Source organism: Fragaria vesca, linkage group LG1, assembly GCF_000184155.1.
Source record: "Fragaria vesca subsp. vesca linkage group LG1, FraVesHawaii_1.0, whole genome shotgun sequence".
NCBI classification, from domain to species: Eukaryota; Viridiplantae; Streptophyta; class Magnoliopsida; order Rosales; family Rosaceae; genus Fragaria; species Fragaria vesca.
The window spans coordinates 131,941-146,630 of NC_020491.1; the positions used below are offsets into that span (position 1 = coordinate 131,941).

The 14,690-nt window shown below is 38.4% G+C and overlaps 1 protein-coding gene and 1 pseudogene across 1 annotated transcript in view; both read right to left on the reverse strand.

Annotated features, from left to right (window-relative positions):
• Positions 1-11,377: 11,377 nt before the first annotated feature.
• LOC101299815 lies at positions 11,378-13,722 on the reverse strand (annotated as a pseudogene).
• Positions 13,723-14,481: 759 nt separating this feature from the next.
• LOC101300101 overlaps positions 14,482-14,690 on the reverse strand; it is a 3,953-nt gene continuing 3,744 nt past the window's right edge. Inside the window, exon 9 of the mRNA XM_004288624.1 lies at positions 14,482-14,682. Within this exon, the coding sequence (XP_004288672.1) occupies positions 14,482-14,682 (201 nt within the window). The remainder of the gene's footprint in view (positions 14,683-14,690) is intronic.

Sequence of the window (14,690 nt, forward strand, 5' to 3'; positions counted from 1 at the left end):
GAGCGTTAAAGATTGTTATTGAAATGGTAAGTCCTGGAACTCCCAATTCCTTCAAGCACAGTCAATGTATTACATTAATTCATAAAACTGAGAGCAACTGCCTCTGAACACAATCGAAGGTTGCAAGGGGTCAGGGCGTCGCACTGCTCCTTCATCCACCAAGCTAGTAGCAATACAGTCAAAAGCTTTAGTTGTTATCTGTATTTGAGAGACCCTGATGTCCCTTATTTGTAAAAACTTCAGCTTAGCTAGGCACTTGAGTGGTTGAAAAGGAAATATAGGTAACTGCATCCCACATCGAGGATAAGTAAATGGAACAAGAGATGGGTTGGTATAAATATAAGCTGATGGTTTCGTTTACAAATTAAAAGGGTCGGTTGGCTAAATATGCCATGCTCACCCTTGATTGGTGAGCGCCGTATGGACATCAAGACATATGGCCGACAAAATTTGTGGAACTCCCATAGGGTTGGCTCGCTTGGCCGACCCTCCTATTCTCACTTCCAAAATTTCCGATCAGATTTTCGATCAAACTATCTACTCTACATCGTTATTTGATCAAAACGGTGTGATGTGGATGAAGCTGTCAAACAAAACAAAAATGTATTTGATCAAAACAATGTGATGTGGATGAAGCTGTTAAATAAAATGAGACGAAGCGGCCAACAGTATACATGAGAAAAAAGAGACGAAGCGATTTCAGAGTCTTCTCTAAATAACATTGCTGGTGCTGCAGATCTTGCAACTTGAAGGTTTATACTAATCTTAGGCACGCAGAGATGCAAATATTGTATTGCCTCCAGGTATTCTCCATCGACGCCATGTGGTTGGAAGTATTTTCTCGTACCTGGCCAGATTTTACTTCCAACCACAGACCAACTTCATGTTCACAAGACATATCACTTTATCTTTTCATTGACAGACAAATTAGATAGTTATTTGCCTCTCAAGTTAAACTCAAACTATCAAGTCACCATGTAATTCCCCGATGAATACTTGGATGAGCTATTTTAGATAGAGCAAGTGAGCAACTATGATCATAGATCTTATTATACGAGACTAATACGTCCTTAAATATTTAACAATATGGCCCGAAAATTCAACTCCACACGCCATGACGAGACGACTGAACAAGTGAATAACGGAATTTCACAATGAATTGCATCAACTCAAAAGCAACAGAGGGTAGCACATTTAGTTAGATAAGAACTCAAAGTAAGGAGCTAAAAGTTTGATACCTCAAACAAACCATAGAAGAGAATACCGTGTTCAAAATCTAACAAACTAGCTAAAAGGGATGAATTGATAAGTGAGAAAATGCAAATATTTCATCCGCGTTCCCGCATAAGTAATATGAATATGTCAACTATTTAATAATTGGATTAAATTCAGTTTGCCCCCTCGTGCTTTAGGTCAATAATCAGTTTGGTCTCATATCTTTTTTTTAATAACGTTGGTCCTTGTACTCTCAAATGACATCATCTAAGTCCAAAATTTTAATTTTAGTGCAAAAATGGGTAAGTGTGGTCCTTGAAAAATGACTTTTTTTCATCGTTAGAATGTTTATTTGCCCTATTTGTAGGTTAAAAAGCTTAAATGTGGATCCCCATGTCAGTTTCAAGTCATCAAATAATATTATTCTTGAAGCCATATTAAAATTTTGGACTTAGTTGATGATGTTTGAGAGTACAAGGACCAACGTTATTAAAAAAAAAGATACGGGACCAAACTGATTATTGACCTAAAGTACGAAGGGGCAAACTAAATTTATCCTTTAATAATTTGCAGCGACTTTCTTTTGCTCTGTATGACCAACTTCATCGATCCCCTTCTTGCCTTTTCTAAATGATCAAATGGTTTCATTACATTCATAGTCAAGTGCTGCATATGATAATTCATCGTTTCCCAACCATGGCTAAGTGCTACCGTAAAAGTTATAATGGGCACAAAGGTTGATTTCTTATGTATTTTCATAATATAAAGTATAAACTGATGTAATATGGGAAACTGAAATTTGACGAAGAAATGGCTACAACTTTTTTTTTTTTTGTTTAATATAAAGGCTAGAAAAGCCGCCCTCACAAAGTAACGGCTATAACTATAGTAACTCTAATTTGTGCATATATTTTTGTTAGCTTATTAATGTTTAACTTGTACCTCCATGTTGCGTTACATGCCTCTGAATTCTAGCAATCTAGGAGTAGGTATTTGCTTTTAATATGAACCGGTTATCAGGGACTTGATAATCTTTATGGTGCAGGGAGATATCAACATCAGTTGCATTCTGTCTTGTTAATTTGCTTGCAAGATAAAGTTACTCGGCTGAATTCTTATGTCTGCTCTATGGTTCCTTTGGAGTCTGGAGTATACACGTACAAGAATATTTCATTCTTATGTCTTTGCTTTTCCCATTTCTGCTCACAGATGTTTAACTTTCAGACATCTGCATGTAATTTTTATGATACTGAGAACAGTTAACGCATTTGCTCGGAACAAGTAAACAAATTTGTGTTACAAGATTCAGCTTCCAATAATTAAAGAGCAGTAGTGTCATTTTAAATGGAAATGACAGTATAATATAACCAATGCATGCTTTCTATTTGTATTGCAGATCGACGAGGAACAATGAAAATGCATCTGTCTTAAGTTATCAAATTTTACATCCTGTTCTATCCTCATCCTATATATTGGTCAGATATTGTATTTATATGCGAAGGAGACAGAAAAATTTTTGTAACAAGGGCTGGAACCCAGTCTAGCTGGGGGGTTAGGCCCTCACACCCATGACCCATATTATTAGTTGAAGATACAATAGGGGACTTAACCCCATGTAATTTACATGAATAGAATTCTCTTCGATATTGATGTAAAAGAGAATGAGAATAACTGTTAACTATAATGCTAAGTAAAATCTGCATAACCAGAATTCCACTCTCCCACTTCCATGGTACGTTTTTGGCTGCTCATCATAAATTGGCTCCTCAATAACCGATTCAAGATCAGTGTCAACTTTGTTATCGTCCTCGACAGTCTTTATGCATCGATCTCCTCTTCTTCTTGACTTTTTCTCTTCTTTTCTGGCAGAACATAGAAGATATATATAGAATACCATTCCATTTCTATATGGCACGCCTTATGCTCAGTTCACTGCTAGAACTCCACCCCAAGAGGCAGCATCAAATCCGGGCAAGGATTGAAGTTGGGTGAGGATGCTGCACCAACTCGGTTCCAAATCAAGAACTGGTTTCATACGATAAAGGGCAAGTTTGGTTTCTTGTCGATCTTTCTCCCTTTTTTCCTTTTCTTGCTTCTCTTGTTCAAGCTTAGCAGCCTTTTCCTTCTCTTCTTGAAGTCTTTTTTGGATTTGTTGCTGCTTCTTTTGTTGGGAGATCCAACTTTGAAGCTCTTGATAACATCTGGTTTTGCTGACCTCACTGAGAACCTCCTTCATTGTTTTCTTTGACTCGGATTTGATGTCAGGCTCTCCAAGTAGTGCAACCCTCTTGGTGTCCTCTCCCTTAAAGTGCTTGCTGGCGGGTTGTGAAGGAGGAGGACTAACTAAGACCCTCTTCTTCATCTGCCCACAACTAGAAACCACCATCTTGTTTTCCTTAGGGGCTTGTTTCTTTGTTGCAGTAGACATGATCTTCTTTTTGATTTGTCCACTACTAGCGTTTGCTGCTTTCTCTGAAGAACAAGACGAGCTCTTGATCATTGTTGATGAGCAAACTCGGACAGGACCCCGGCTACTTTTGGCGACCATCATCGTCGTCGCAACTCAAGACAATACAAGATCGATCTCAATCGGCTTCTTTCCCGATTCAACTAGGGTATTCCAAGTTGGTTAGGTTTTTCAGAATCGAAACAGATGGATCGAACATCGAACTAGCTAGTGTTTTTGGGTTTTGTTTCTGGGAAAGCGAAGGAATGAAGAACTGAGAGGAGAGATCGAGAATTGAAAGAGATCAGGAGAATTGCAATTTGCAAGAAATTAGAGAGTGAAGTGGGTGCCAAGGCATATATATACACACTCAAACCGCCTTACCACAACGCTCACTACCAGGTAGGTATTCTCCTTTTGAAATCGGGAAACTTGTGACGCAAGTAACAATTCCCAATCTTTGGGGGAAACAAAAAAGGCCCAATCTTTTTTAGTTTTCCTTGGTAATAATGGAAAAGAACCCTAAACTTCCATTGAAACTGATCAGCAGCAGTTTGGATTTGTATTTGCTTCTGTCAACAGGTACGTTTCTTTCTTCCCTAGCTAGCTTGTGACCATAATTTGTGCTCTTTCTTTACGATACATTTCATTTCTATGGAGAATTAACCAAATCTGTAACACATGATTAAGTGGACAAGTTAGGTTTGTCTAACTATTGATATTGATTTTACTATTTCTTGATCATGAAGTAAAGAAACAGTTGCACACTGTGTTTAACCTATTTGGGTGAGGCTAGTAACAAACTTCCAATTAATTTACTCCCTTTTACGTCTTTAGAAATAAAAAAAAAAAAAAAAAGGGAAAGCCAAATGTCTTTTAATATATGGAAGCCAGATGTTGGACTTGGAGCACATTCCCAGGAACACCAGGAATCCTTCTATCTACCCAAGTAGTTCATAGCATATTCATCAAACTCCAAGCCTTCATCAACATAAAACAAATATTGGTAATTATGAGTGGAAGGAGAAACATTATTCCGTCTAGTGTGTTGTTAGTCACCCTCACCAGCTCAACTTATGTACTATACCTAATCATGGTATGTTTTCTTTCAAGTGCCCCCCAAAGTAACAAATGCCTTGTGAAGGAGATTTAACTGAAGAACTTCTTCTGGGGTTCTCAAGTTCAAAGAGCTGGTAGCCTCGAAAAATAAATCCACCCCAAAATCGATGGCTGGATTTGGGAATTCATTTCAATATTGCAGCTGCATGTAGCTAAACTATGGAGATTTCACTGAATACAAATCTACATTCATCCAGATATATAAAATAAAATTAAAATAAAACTTGGGAGAACAAAAATCGACTTTTGATATATTATGGTATACATCAAATTATACATTGTCATTTAATACAATAAGGCCATATAAACAACAACAGATATGTTCAGATAAACAACAACAGATATGTTCAGATATTGTCCCTAAATTGGTTACATTGCACAACCCCTGAATAAAATGGAGAAAGATGGGGGTATAGTGGATTTTCGGTTAGAAAGCACCACATATCAGATCCCTTCTTTGAATTTTGACTCTCATATGAGACCTTAAAGGGGCCAGAAGAGCCAAATGGACCTGTTTCATCGAAAGAGTATGGAGTTGAATCTTGTGAGGCCATGACTTAGGCCAAAGTCTCTGCTGCTGCTTATGGAATCAAACCTTGAGTGGTCAAATCTCTAGTGCTATTTATGGAATCGAACCTTATGAACCTCTCAGTTTGAGAAGAAAAAAAACTGTTGTCTGCTGCTGCATGAATCAGCAAACCTTGAGAAACTGTCAAAGTTCTGATCCCCGGCCTCACTGTATCTTGGTGAGTTGGCAAACCTTTGCTAGGAGCAGACACTTTAAAGAAAATGCTCGTTTTGTGAAAGGTTGTACATGTGTGGGGAATCCAGTTTTTACTGGGTTTTCACCAAAGTCATCAATCCATGAAATCGCTCGGTGCTTCCCAAATTCTGAGCCCTGCATGTTGACATCAAATATGGAATCATCAATGCATTTGCTGTTGTCTCATGGATACAAAGTCTGCTCAGAAAACAATTGCATTCCAACAACCTCATAATCAAGGCCTGAATTATTCTTGTGTCCATCTTTATAAATCAGCATATATACATATGAACCTTTGTACAAAGAGAATTATAAACAGCATGCCACTAATGTCAAGAAGGCCAGGAAAAAAGTGAAAGACAGAAGCTACTTGATTTACAAGTTCTCGCAATATTGGAAGCCGTCTCCCAGGTCGTAGCGTAAGCACAAGGCTGGGCCAGTTTGATAAAAATTATAACTTCAATGATTCAGATAAGAGAAGGTCATCCCGGTCAATATGCACAAGTGAAAGCCATAGTAACGAGGCCAATCCAACGCCAACTTAAGCAAACACATGGCCAAATGGCCAATACAATGTGAAGAGCAAGGCAAATCGTTCATCTACAATTTTTACTAATATCTTGAATAATATGCCAAATAAAGGGTATAGCAGGAGACTCAACTCATTAACTTTCCTGTTATATATATTTAGTTGGGATGGAAAGGTATTAGTTGAGTCCATTCTATCTACACAAAAAATTCAAGGCCCCAAATTTTTTTGAACCTTGGTCTTTGAATCTTTGAGGTACTGACTTTCGTTAGCAAAAGGAAGAGCAAGGTAGTTTCTTCAGTATGACAACATGGCCAAGATTAACTCCTTAGCTTACAGCCTTATACCAAACCTGACTAGGGACTATTGTTAATTTAAGAACATCTTTAATCCCCATCCTATCTCCCAAAGGAGACTGCAGAAACTTAAAAGAACAAAATAGACAAAGGAACTTGCCTTTTTCCCTGCTTCATTGGGGTCTTAAGGTTTTGAGTTCACTGAATCCTGCTTTCCATTGTCAATAAGCTGGTTTGGAGCCAAGTCCTCCTTTCCTGGCACTCTCAAATTTTGCTCATTCGGTTGCAGTGTACGATCAACCTGAGGGGCGTTTCTCTGAATTGGTGGCTTCAAACCAGTACCTGGGAACCTTTCATCCCTTGATGTTGTCCAAAGCCTAAATGCAAGGGAAACAAATAAAAAATATTGGAAAAGACACCCAAAATGTTACCTGGGTGGAGACTCCAAGCTGCGTTTCCATCCCTGTTTTTGGTTGACCTGCCATCATCTCATGGACATCAGTGTCTCATCCAACATAGCTTGGAACTGTAGCTGGAAGAGGCCAACCTTCCCTGTAGTGTTGCATCAAATAGAGAGAAAAGCATAACTCTCTCAAGGAAAACATGCTGTCATTGTCCTCATCAGATAAGTCCCACTCCTGCTTTACAACCGTACCTCTGAGAAAGACTAAATGGACATTATTAAGCATTTGCATAACCAAACAAAGTCTTCCAAAAGATTCACCAAATTCAGATCAGAGTATATATATATATATTAATTCCAACTTGTGAAGCTTAGACAAAGTTCAAAGTACCAAAAGTCAACAGAATTTCGTACGTGTCCAGAAGTAATAATATTGTATCATGGAAAGCTTAGGATGGTTCCCAACTAAATAGATACATGTTTGGGCTCCCATCTATACCAAAAAAAAAAAACCTATATACATACATGTATAATCATCATTATCTTCCTGAGAATGGCAAAATGAACTAAAGCAGCCATATACCTACTTAAACTGAATTGAAGCATTATCTTTCAGAGATGTTTACCAAGAATTTGCTGTTATGATTTCAAAACATTTAAATTGCACACCAGATATCACTCTACAGTCCCGGAGTAACCAAAAAGATATCATTTACTAATTTGATCCAACAACCAAGAAACTCAAACAAAAACCATATAGGTACAGAGTGATGTACTGAATTTCAAGAAAAATTACTAGATTAGTTACAAAGTTTTCTAATTCGTCAATCCAAATGGAAAAACCCTTACCTCATAGTAACTACCATCTTACAAATAGATTTTGTGCCTGCTCTCCGGTGACTTATGTGTGTTTCTGAACATCAGATCACTTCATCTTTGTCCAAGGAAGCCGTGAATTTTCAGAAGTAGAGTTTCCATTCCAACTGAATTTCCAGGTGATGCAAAAGAGGACAAAACCCTAGCTGAAACTTTCTGGCTTGAGTTTGATGGTGCCTGGGACCGCTGAAACCGGCCACAAGAAGGCTGCATTGTGAGCACTCAGTGAACTGCACTGAGCTCACTAGAAGATTGGAAGGAATAATTCCTATGGGACCATAAGGAGGTGCACCAGTGCTTCCACTAAGCCATTTATTTGAGTTCATTACACAGCACCTCCAAATCCCTGTTGTGGAAGGAAATGGGTACTAGTAGGCATCCCAGGGGGCAGCCCTTGAGGAGGGCTCATGGAATGGTTTTGCCTGCATTAGGAGCTACGGGTCCTCTAAACCCAAAACTTTGAGATGTTGGTGGTGCAATTGCAGCAGCCATATAATTTGCTTGAGGTGCAGATATGGCTGAATAATTTATATTTTTGAGCAGGAGTAATTGCAGCAGCTGCCCTTATAATGCTGACTTGACAATATCAGTCGTGAGTCAGTCACAAGTCTAAGAGCATTATAAAATTCTGGCCGACCAAGGAAACCAGTTTTCTTCTCATTTGCATGCATCCATTTCTGCAAGTGATAAACATACAACACTCGATCAGCTATTAGTTCCATGCTAAATCAAAGTTCAAAATTATTAGAAAGGTAAACGGATGGAAACGTTTTGAAGGCTTCGCATATACCAAAGCAGGTCTGAGCAGCATGCTAATTTATTACTGGTAATAAGATCCCTGTAAACATGGCTACCTGTCGTCGCAAGCCTAGTTAATAAGGTGAGAGGAAGCGTAGTTGGAAACAAAGAGAATTTACTTGGAAAATCTCTTTTGGATAGGGGTTTATGCCGTCATCAAAAGCAAAAATGGGGTCCATCAAAATGGTTTGGTCCTTGAATAGTAGTTGGGGTTGGGAGAGAGAGAGAGAGAGAGAGGAACACATTACCTGAGATGCAGTTAGTTCATCCTCAAACTGTTTCATCACATTCTTCATCCATGCAGCCCTTGTTTTTATTCCATTAATAGCCTCTTTGACCTCAGCGACTTCTCTCTGAAATTTCATCAAAGACTAACCCTATTTTAATAGCCATGCATAAGCTTTACAAGTATCACAAAAGTTGAGCACAATCTGTCATATATGCACCTCCTAGGTAGCTAAGCTAATTTATTTTAGTTACTAACCAATGAAAGAGTACCTCAGATGCAGAAATGTCCTCAGAAATGGTAATTCATGAGGCCCAGTTACCAGCTCCTCCAACAGCTTGACCAACATACTAAAATCCAGAACAAACACCCAGTTCAGGCAAAAGAAACTGCAAACTCCATTCTGTTATACTTCTTACCGAGCTGAATGATTAAAAGAATTCTTTTCTTATACAATTATATACAGACGTCTATAAAGAACTGTAAACAACAAAACAAAATTTTGATTCATGCTTTTTGATTCTGAACAAACTCGTATACATAAAGAAAAAGAGGATGGTTTTCATTTTTTCGATTTAGGATTTTGAATTTAGACCCGTGAAATTGTTCTTGTTTACTCGGATACCTTTAAATGGCACATGATATGGTAAACAACTTACTAGAATACATAAATTGTTTCTATTGCATCGAACATCAAAATTACTTTAAAAAACATATGTAAAACATAAACTTAGAAGAACAAACCAAGAATACATCAAAACTAATTTTCTTAGGCTCTTGGAAGGAAATAGGAAAAGGGAAAAGTTTTAACATATCTTATATCTAGTAACCTAAGAGACAGTCAAAACTGTGAAGAACCATATTTAAAACTAAGAAACTTGGAAGTAGGGAATAATCTCATTTTACACGATCTCGTAACTTGAGGTTATCCCTAACAATTATTTTGATGGCTATATTAATAGGTTTTACTATGTACAATAGGAAAGACCGAGACTGGCAAATTATTTTCATCCTTAGTCCACAGCTTATGGCTCTACAAACTTAACATCCAGAGGTATCTATCAAAACTTGGGAACAGGAAACATTTCAGTAGAAGAATAAATTTGCAAGTGACAAATAAATAAAAAGATTCACCTAGTAAACATGTTCCCTCCTATTTCTGTACAGAGGAAAATGGCCATCAGCATTAGAACTTCCCTTCGAGGTCAGGGTGTAATGGACTTCCCTGTTTAAGTTCTCAATGGAGGAGTCTAAAAGCCATAATTCTTCATGCAAGATGATTTTGGAGCACTGATACTTCTGAACTGCTGATTCCAGACATGGAGTTCTTTGCCAAAGGCTGAATGCTTCCTCATGTCACCTGTGATACGCATCACATCTATTACTTACTTGATGTTTATAAATACTACGCAAAGTTCATCTTTTGTTTAGAAACTAACAAGCACTGGAGTTGAGTGCACCTGCAAGCAGGTCACTGCAAAGATTCAAACACATGAATGCCTTTCCTTTTGAAAATTGGACTGCATGTGGTTGAACTTATCATGTAGACTACTCCATTATCAATTACAACTAAGATGTCACTTGGACTCTAGCATCAATCTGACAGACAGCCAATGTGCTTGATGGGACTTGGGCTATCTGTGGTGTCTACATGACCGCCTTGTCCATGTATATTGTTCCCACATGTATAAACATTATATTCTGTTGTAAGGGGTGTAAAATTAAGACCTTGCAACATACAGAAACAAGTTCTGGATTTTATGTTCATAGTAAGAGGGAAGACAAGTAGATAAGGAATTAGGGGACATGAAATTCCAACTGACAATTCATAAACTTATGTATTGAAATTAAAGAAAATTAGAGTACAGTATCCATTTCTAATAACAATAAAACACAATATCCATCTTGACAAAATTGATGGTGTGAACTTGACCCTTCAAGCCTAATATTTTTTTAAGGACCAAAAAGATAAATTTATAGAACAATCAGAATTTTAGACCTCTGAACTAGGAGTTCATTACAAAACACTAGTTTTAATCTTGGAACACCAGAAACCTATCTCAAGAAGCTTGCTACATTTTATTAGTTAGCACTATGTATAATTATATATAATATGTTCAAGTTTTCAGATACAAGCAGAGCTATAGAACAACGTATGTCAAAGTTTTCAAAGTGCATGATTATCAACTAAAAGAAGGAAAAGAAAAACTATACTGCACTAAGTTAGGCCATTGCACTAAGTTAGATTCATAATCAGAGACAATGTACTCAGTCATTTCCAATGTTGTACAGTGTTCTGTTACTGAGAACAATTAGAAGACAAAATCTCCCGCCATAATCTCTATTAGTAGGAAATCTACAACCACTTACCTGAAAATTCTGTGTCCAGCACTTTTGACACTTGTTCATCCATATTCAGACTTGAGCAACATCTGATAAAAACTGCTTTCAACAACTGCTGACCTGCACCAGAATCTGAGTTAGCAAAATAGTAGAGTTCAAACTCCCAATACAGGCATCAACTGCATCGTATTGCATAACCTCACCTGACTATAGTTGATATCATTACCAAGACGGGCAAATATACATGCCAGAATTCATCCAAATAGTCTTCCATAATCAGCTGTCTCCAATTTGCCAAATCCGAGAGCAAGTCATAACAGAAAATATATAGAAGATGGTTAAACCTTCTATAAGCATTCTCCTTCACTCATGAGGTCCCAAAATTTCATCTAGATGGGAATCGAGAGAAGGCCTATAACCAGATTCTTTCATCATCATAGTCAAGTCCACCAACATGCCATATATCTCACTGCACTGAGGATGTTTTTGGTCCCTAGATATGAAACAGTTCAGGAAACCAGTAATTTTAATCCAACTACAGCCAGGCTCCTTCTTTAGACCTTTCTCTTTCATTTGTTCTCTCACTTTATCAACAATCTCCCACTTTCCTTCCTCAGCATACATATTTGAGAGCAAAACATGGTAGCCTGTCTCACCATTAGCAGCCTTTATTTCAAGCAATTTATCAGCAACAATCTTGCCCAATTCAAATTGTTTATGGATTCTGCATGCACCAAGGAGTGATCCCCAAATTTCCATCACATAACCCTCTTCACCCAACCCTTTAACAAACTCATATGCTTCAACTACTCTTCCAACCCTGCCTAACATATCCGATATACAACAATAATGTGCACTTGTTGGTTTTATGTTATACTCCATTCTCATCGAGTCATATAAAGAAAGACCATCATCAACCAAACCAGCATAACTGCAGGCAGACAAGACTGCAACAAAGGTAACTGCATCAGGTACAATGCCATATCTCTTCATTGAGTGAAATAAAACCAGAGCTTTCTGACCCATTCCATGATGGCCATAACCCAGTATCATTGTGGTGTATGTGACGGAATTTTTTTGTGGGTTTCTGAAAACACATTTTCAGCATAAATGAGTGCACCACATTTTGAGTACATGTCAATTAGAGCAGTTCCCACAAAGACATGTTGGTCAAGGTAGTGACGGAAAGAGAACCCATGGAGTTGCTTACCCATATCTATGTTCCCCACTAGATTACAAGCAGGGAAAATCGATGCTAAGGTCACAGCATTTGGTATCAGCTTCTGCTCCAGCATTTGCCTAAAAACTACAAAAGCTTCTTTAATCAAACCATTCTGTGTGTACCCAGCAACCATCGAATTCCAAGTAGAGTGATCTCTATCAGCAGTATAGTCTTTTCCGAATAGCCGTTCTGCAATCCTGACTGAACCAGATTTAGCATACATGTCTATGAGGTAACTTCCCATCCCCTCAAATTCTATTCCAGACCTAATAAGATAAGCATGCGTCTGCTGTCCAACATCTAGATTTCCAAGACTCGATGCAGTTGAAAGTAAAGCAGTTACAGTTACAGAATCAATCGAAAAGTTTTGCTCTTGCATCTCATAAACGAGCATCAAAGCCTCCTCATCCAAGCCACTCTGAGAAAATGCAGATATCATAGTATTCCATGAAACAACATTCCTCTCTGGCATCTTACGGAAATACTTAATAGACGTCTCAATAGAATTGCACCTTGAGTACAGCACCATTATTGCATTTAGTAAAATAACAGGCATCACTCTGAAATGCTTAATAACAAAAGCATGCAACTGTCGAGCTAGTTCCAACCGTCGCAACTGTGAGCATGCAATTAAAGCAGAAAGAAATGTCACTTCATCAAGAACAGCCTGTCCAGATCGAACGGCTTGTAAGAAAAAGCTGATTGCTTCACCAGGAAGATTATTCTGAACATACCCACCAATCATGGTGTTCCATATCTCTGTGTCTCTCCTCAAACAACAGTCGAAAATCTTCCTAGCATAATCAAGGCAGCCAAGCTCGGCATACATGAATATCGCCGAGCTCACAACAAACAAGTCGTTCAAACACTCACGGCCGGATCTAACAACCAAACCATACAAAACATTGGCATTTCTATAGTCTCTTATGGCTGATATAGCGGGGAAGACATTGACGAAACTCACTGCGCTGGGGATTATCCTCATCCTCATCATCATCCTGAACTGTTTAACAGCTTCTTCATACCTCTCAGTCTTGACATACCACGCAACCAGCGTGTTCCAAGCAACCACATTTCTCTCAGGCATTGTGTCGAACACCTTACGTACTAAGTCATGATCACAAGAAGAGTACATATTCATCAGCGAATTCTCGACAATCATAGTTGGGTTGGGAAGGAAGCGAAGAATGTGACAATGCAGAGCCTTGCCGGAGTTAAGGTTGCGGGTAAGGGCGCAGGCTTTGAGAGCGGAAGAGAAAGTGTAAGGGTCAGGTTTGGTGTTGGGGGAGGAGTTTCTCATGGAGGAATACAAGGAGAGAGCTTCAGTGGGCATGTTGTTGCAGATGAAGCCAATGATGATGGTGTTCCAGAGAAAGGTGGTTGGGTGAGGCAGAGTTTCAAACAGTTGGCGGGCAAGGTGAGGTTGGCCTTCCTGGCAGAGTCTGCTTAGGCGGGAGCGCATAGTGGCGATTTCGAGAGTAGCCATGGTTATGGTTTGGCTCTTCCTACAGTTTCGGTTTGTATTGTCTCACTCTCATCCATGTTCAAAAGATCACATCATTTAGTTGTAATCACACAAAAGTTTCTTCGTCTTCTTAGGAGAGCAAGCTTTGAGTTTCAGATTTGGGAGCTTGCACCCCACACCCACTAACGCGAAAACTTCGTACCAGTTGCACACTTGCACCTACATGACATGGGTTGCTCTGGCCTCTAGCCTGGAGTGCCGAAAAACGGCTTGAAAGACCTTATACAGGAGCTCCATAACGCAAGTGCCTTGAAATGGAAGAACTGCTCGAGCATTTATGACCAAAAGAATTCTAATAACCTGGTAATAAATCAGTACCAGTTCAAACAGCTTGAATAGCTATAGCACAACTCCACTTTCGACTTTTTTGTATAAAAGTTACCCGTGGCAAACCATAAACAATTTATCTTAGAAAACAATTTTAACCTGATGTACTCGCAAATTAGCATATGGTGAAAATGTGTAACTCATGCAATCGGAGGATGAAAAAAAGAGAATTTATTACTACTAAACACCAAATGTTAACAAGAGATTCAGCCACAACTCACTGCTCACCAACTAATGACCCAAAAAAATGACAAATTAATGAAAAACTAGAGAATGAAAAGAGAAAATAACAAGAAAAGAAACAGAAAATAAAACAATAACAAAACCAGAGAACCTAAAATCTAGACCTAACTCGTAAATTGGCTGTAGTTCTGACAGCACTACTGTTCATGGTCAAGCATTGAGGGAGAGATTTTTTGTAAGTGAAATGAGAGATGTTCGGTCAGAAGTCATCCCGATCCCACCCGATTTAGCTTCAAAGTCTTCCCCTCCAGTATTCATATGCTTCTGCAAAACATTCATAAAATCAAAATCAAAATCAAAAGTCAGACCTTTGTTCACAGCAATTTCAAGAATAAAGAGCAGAAATTGATCCTGGCAAG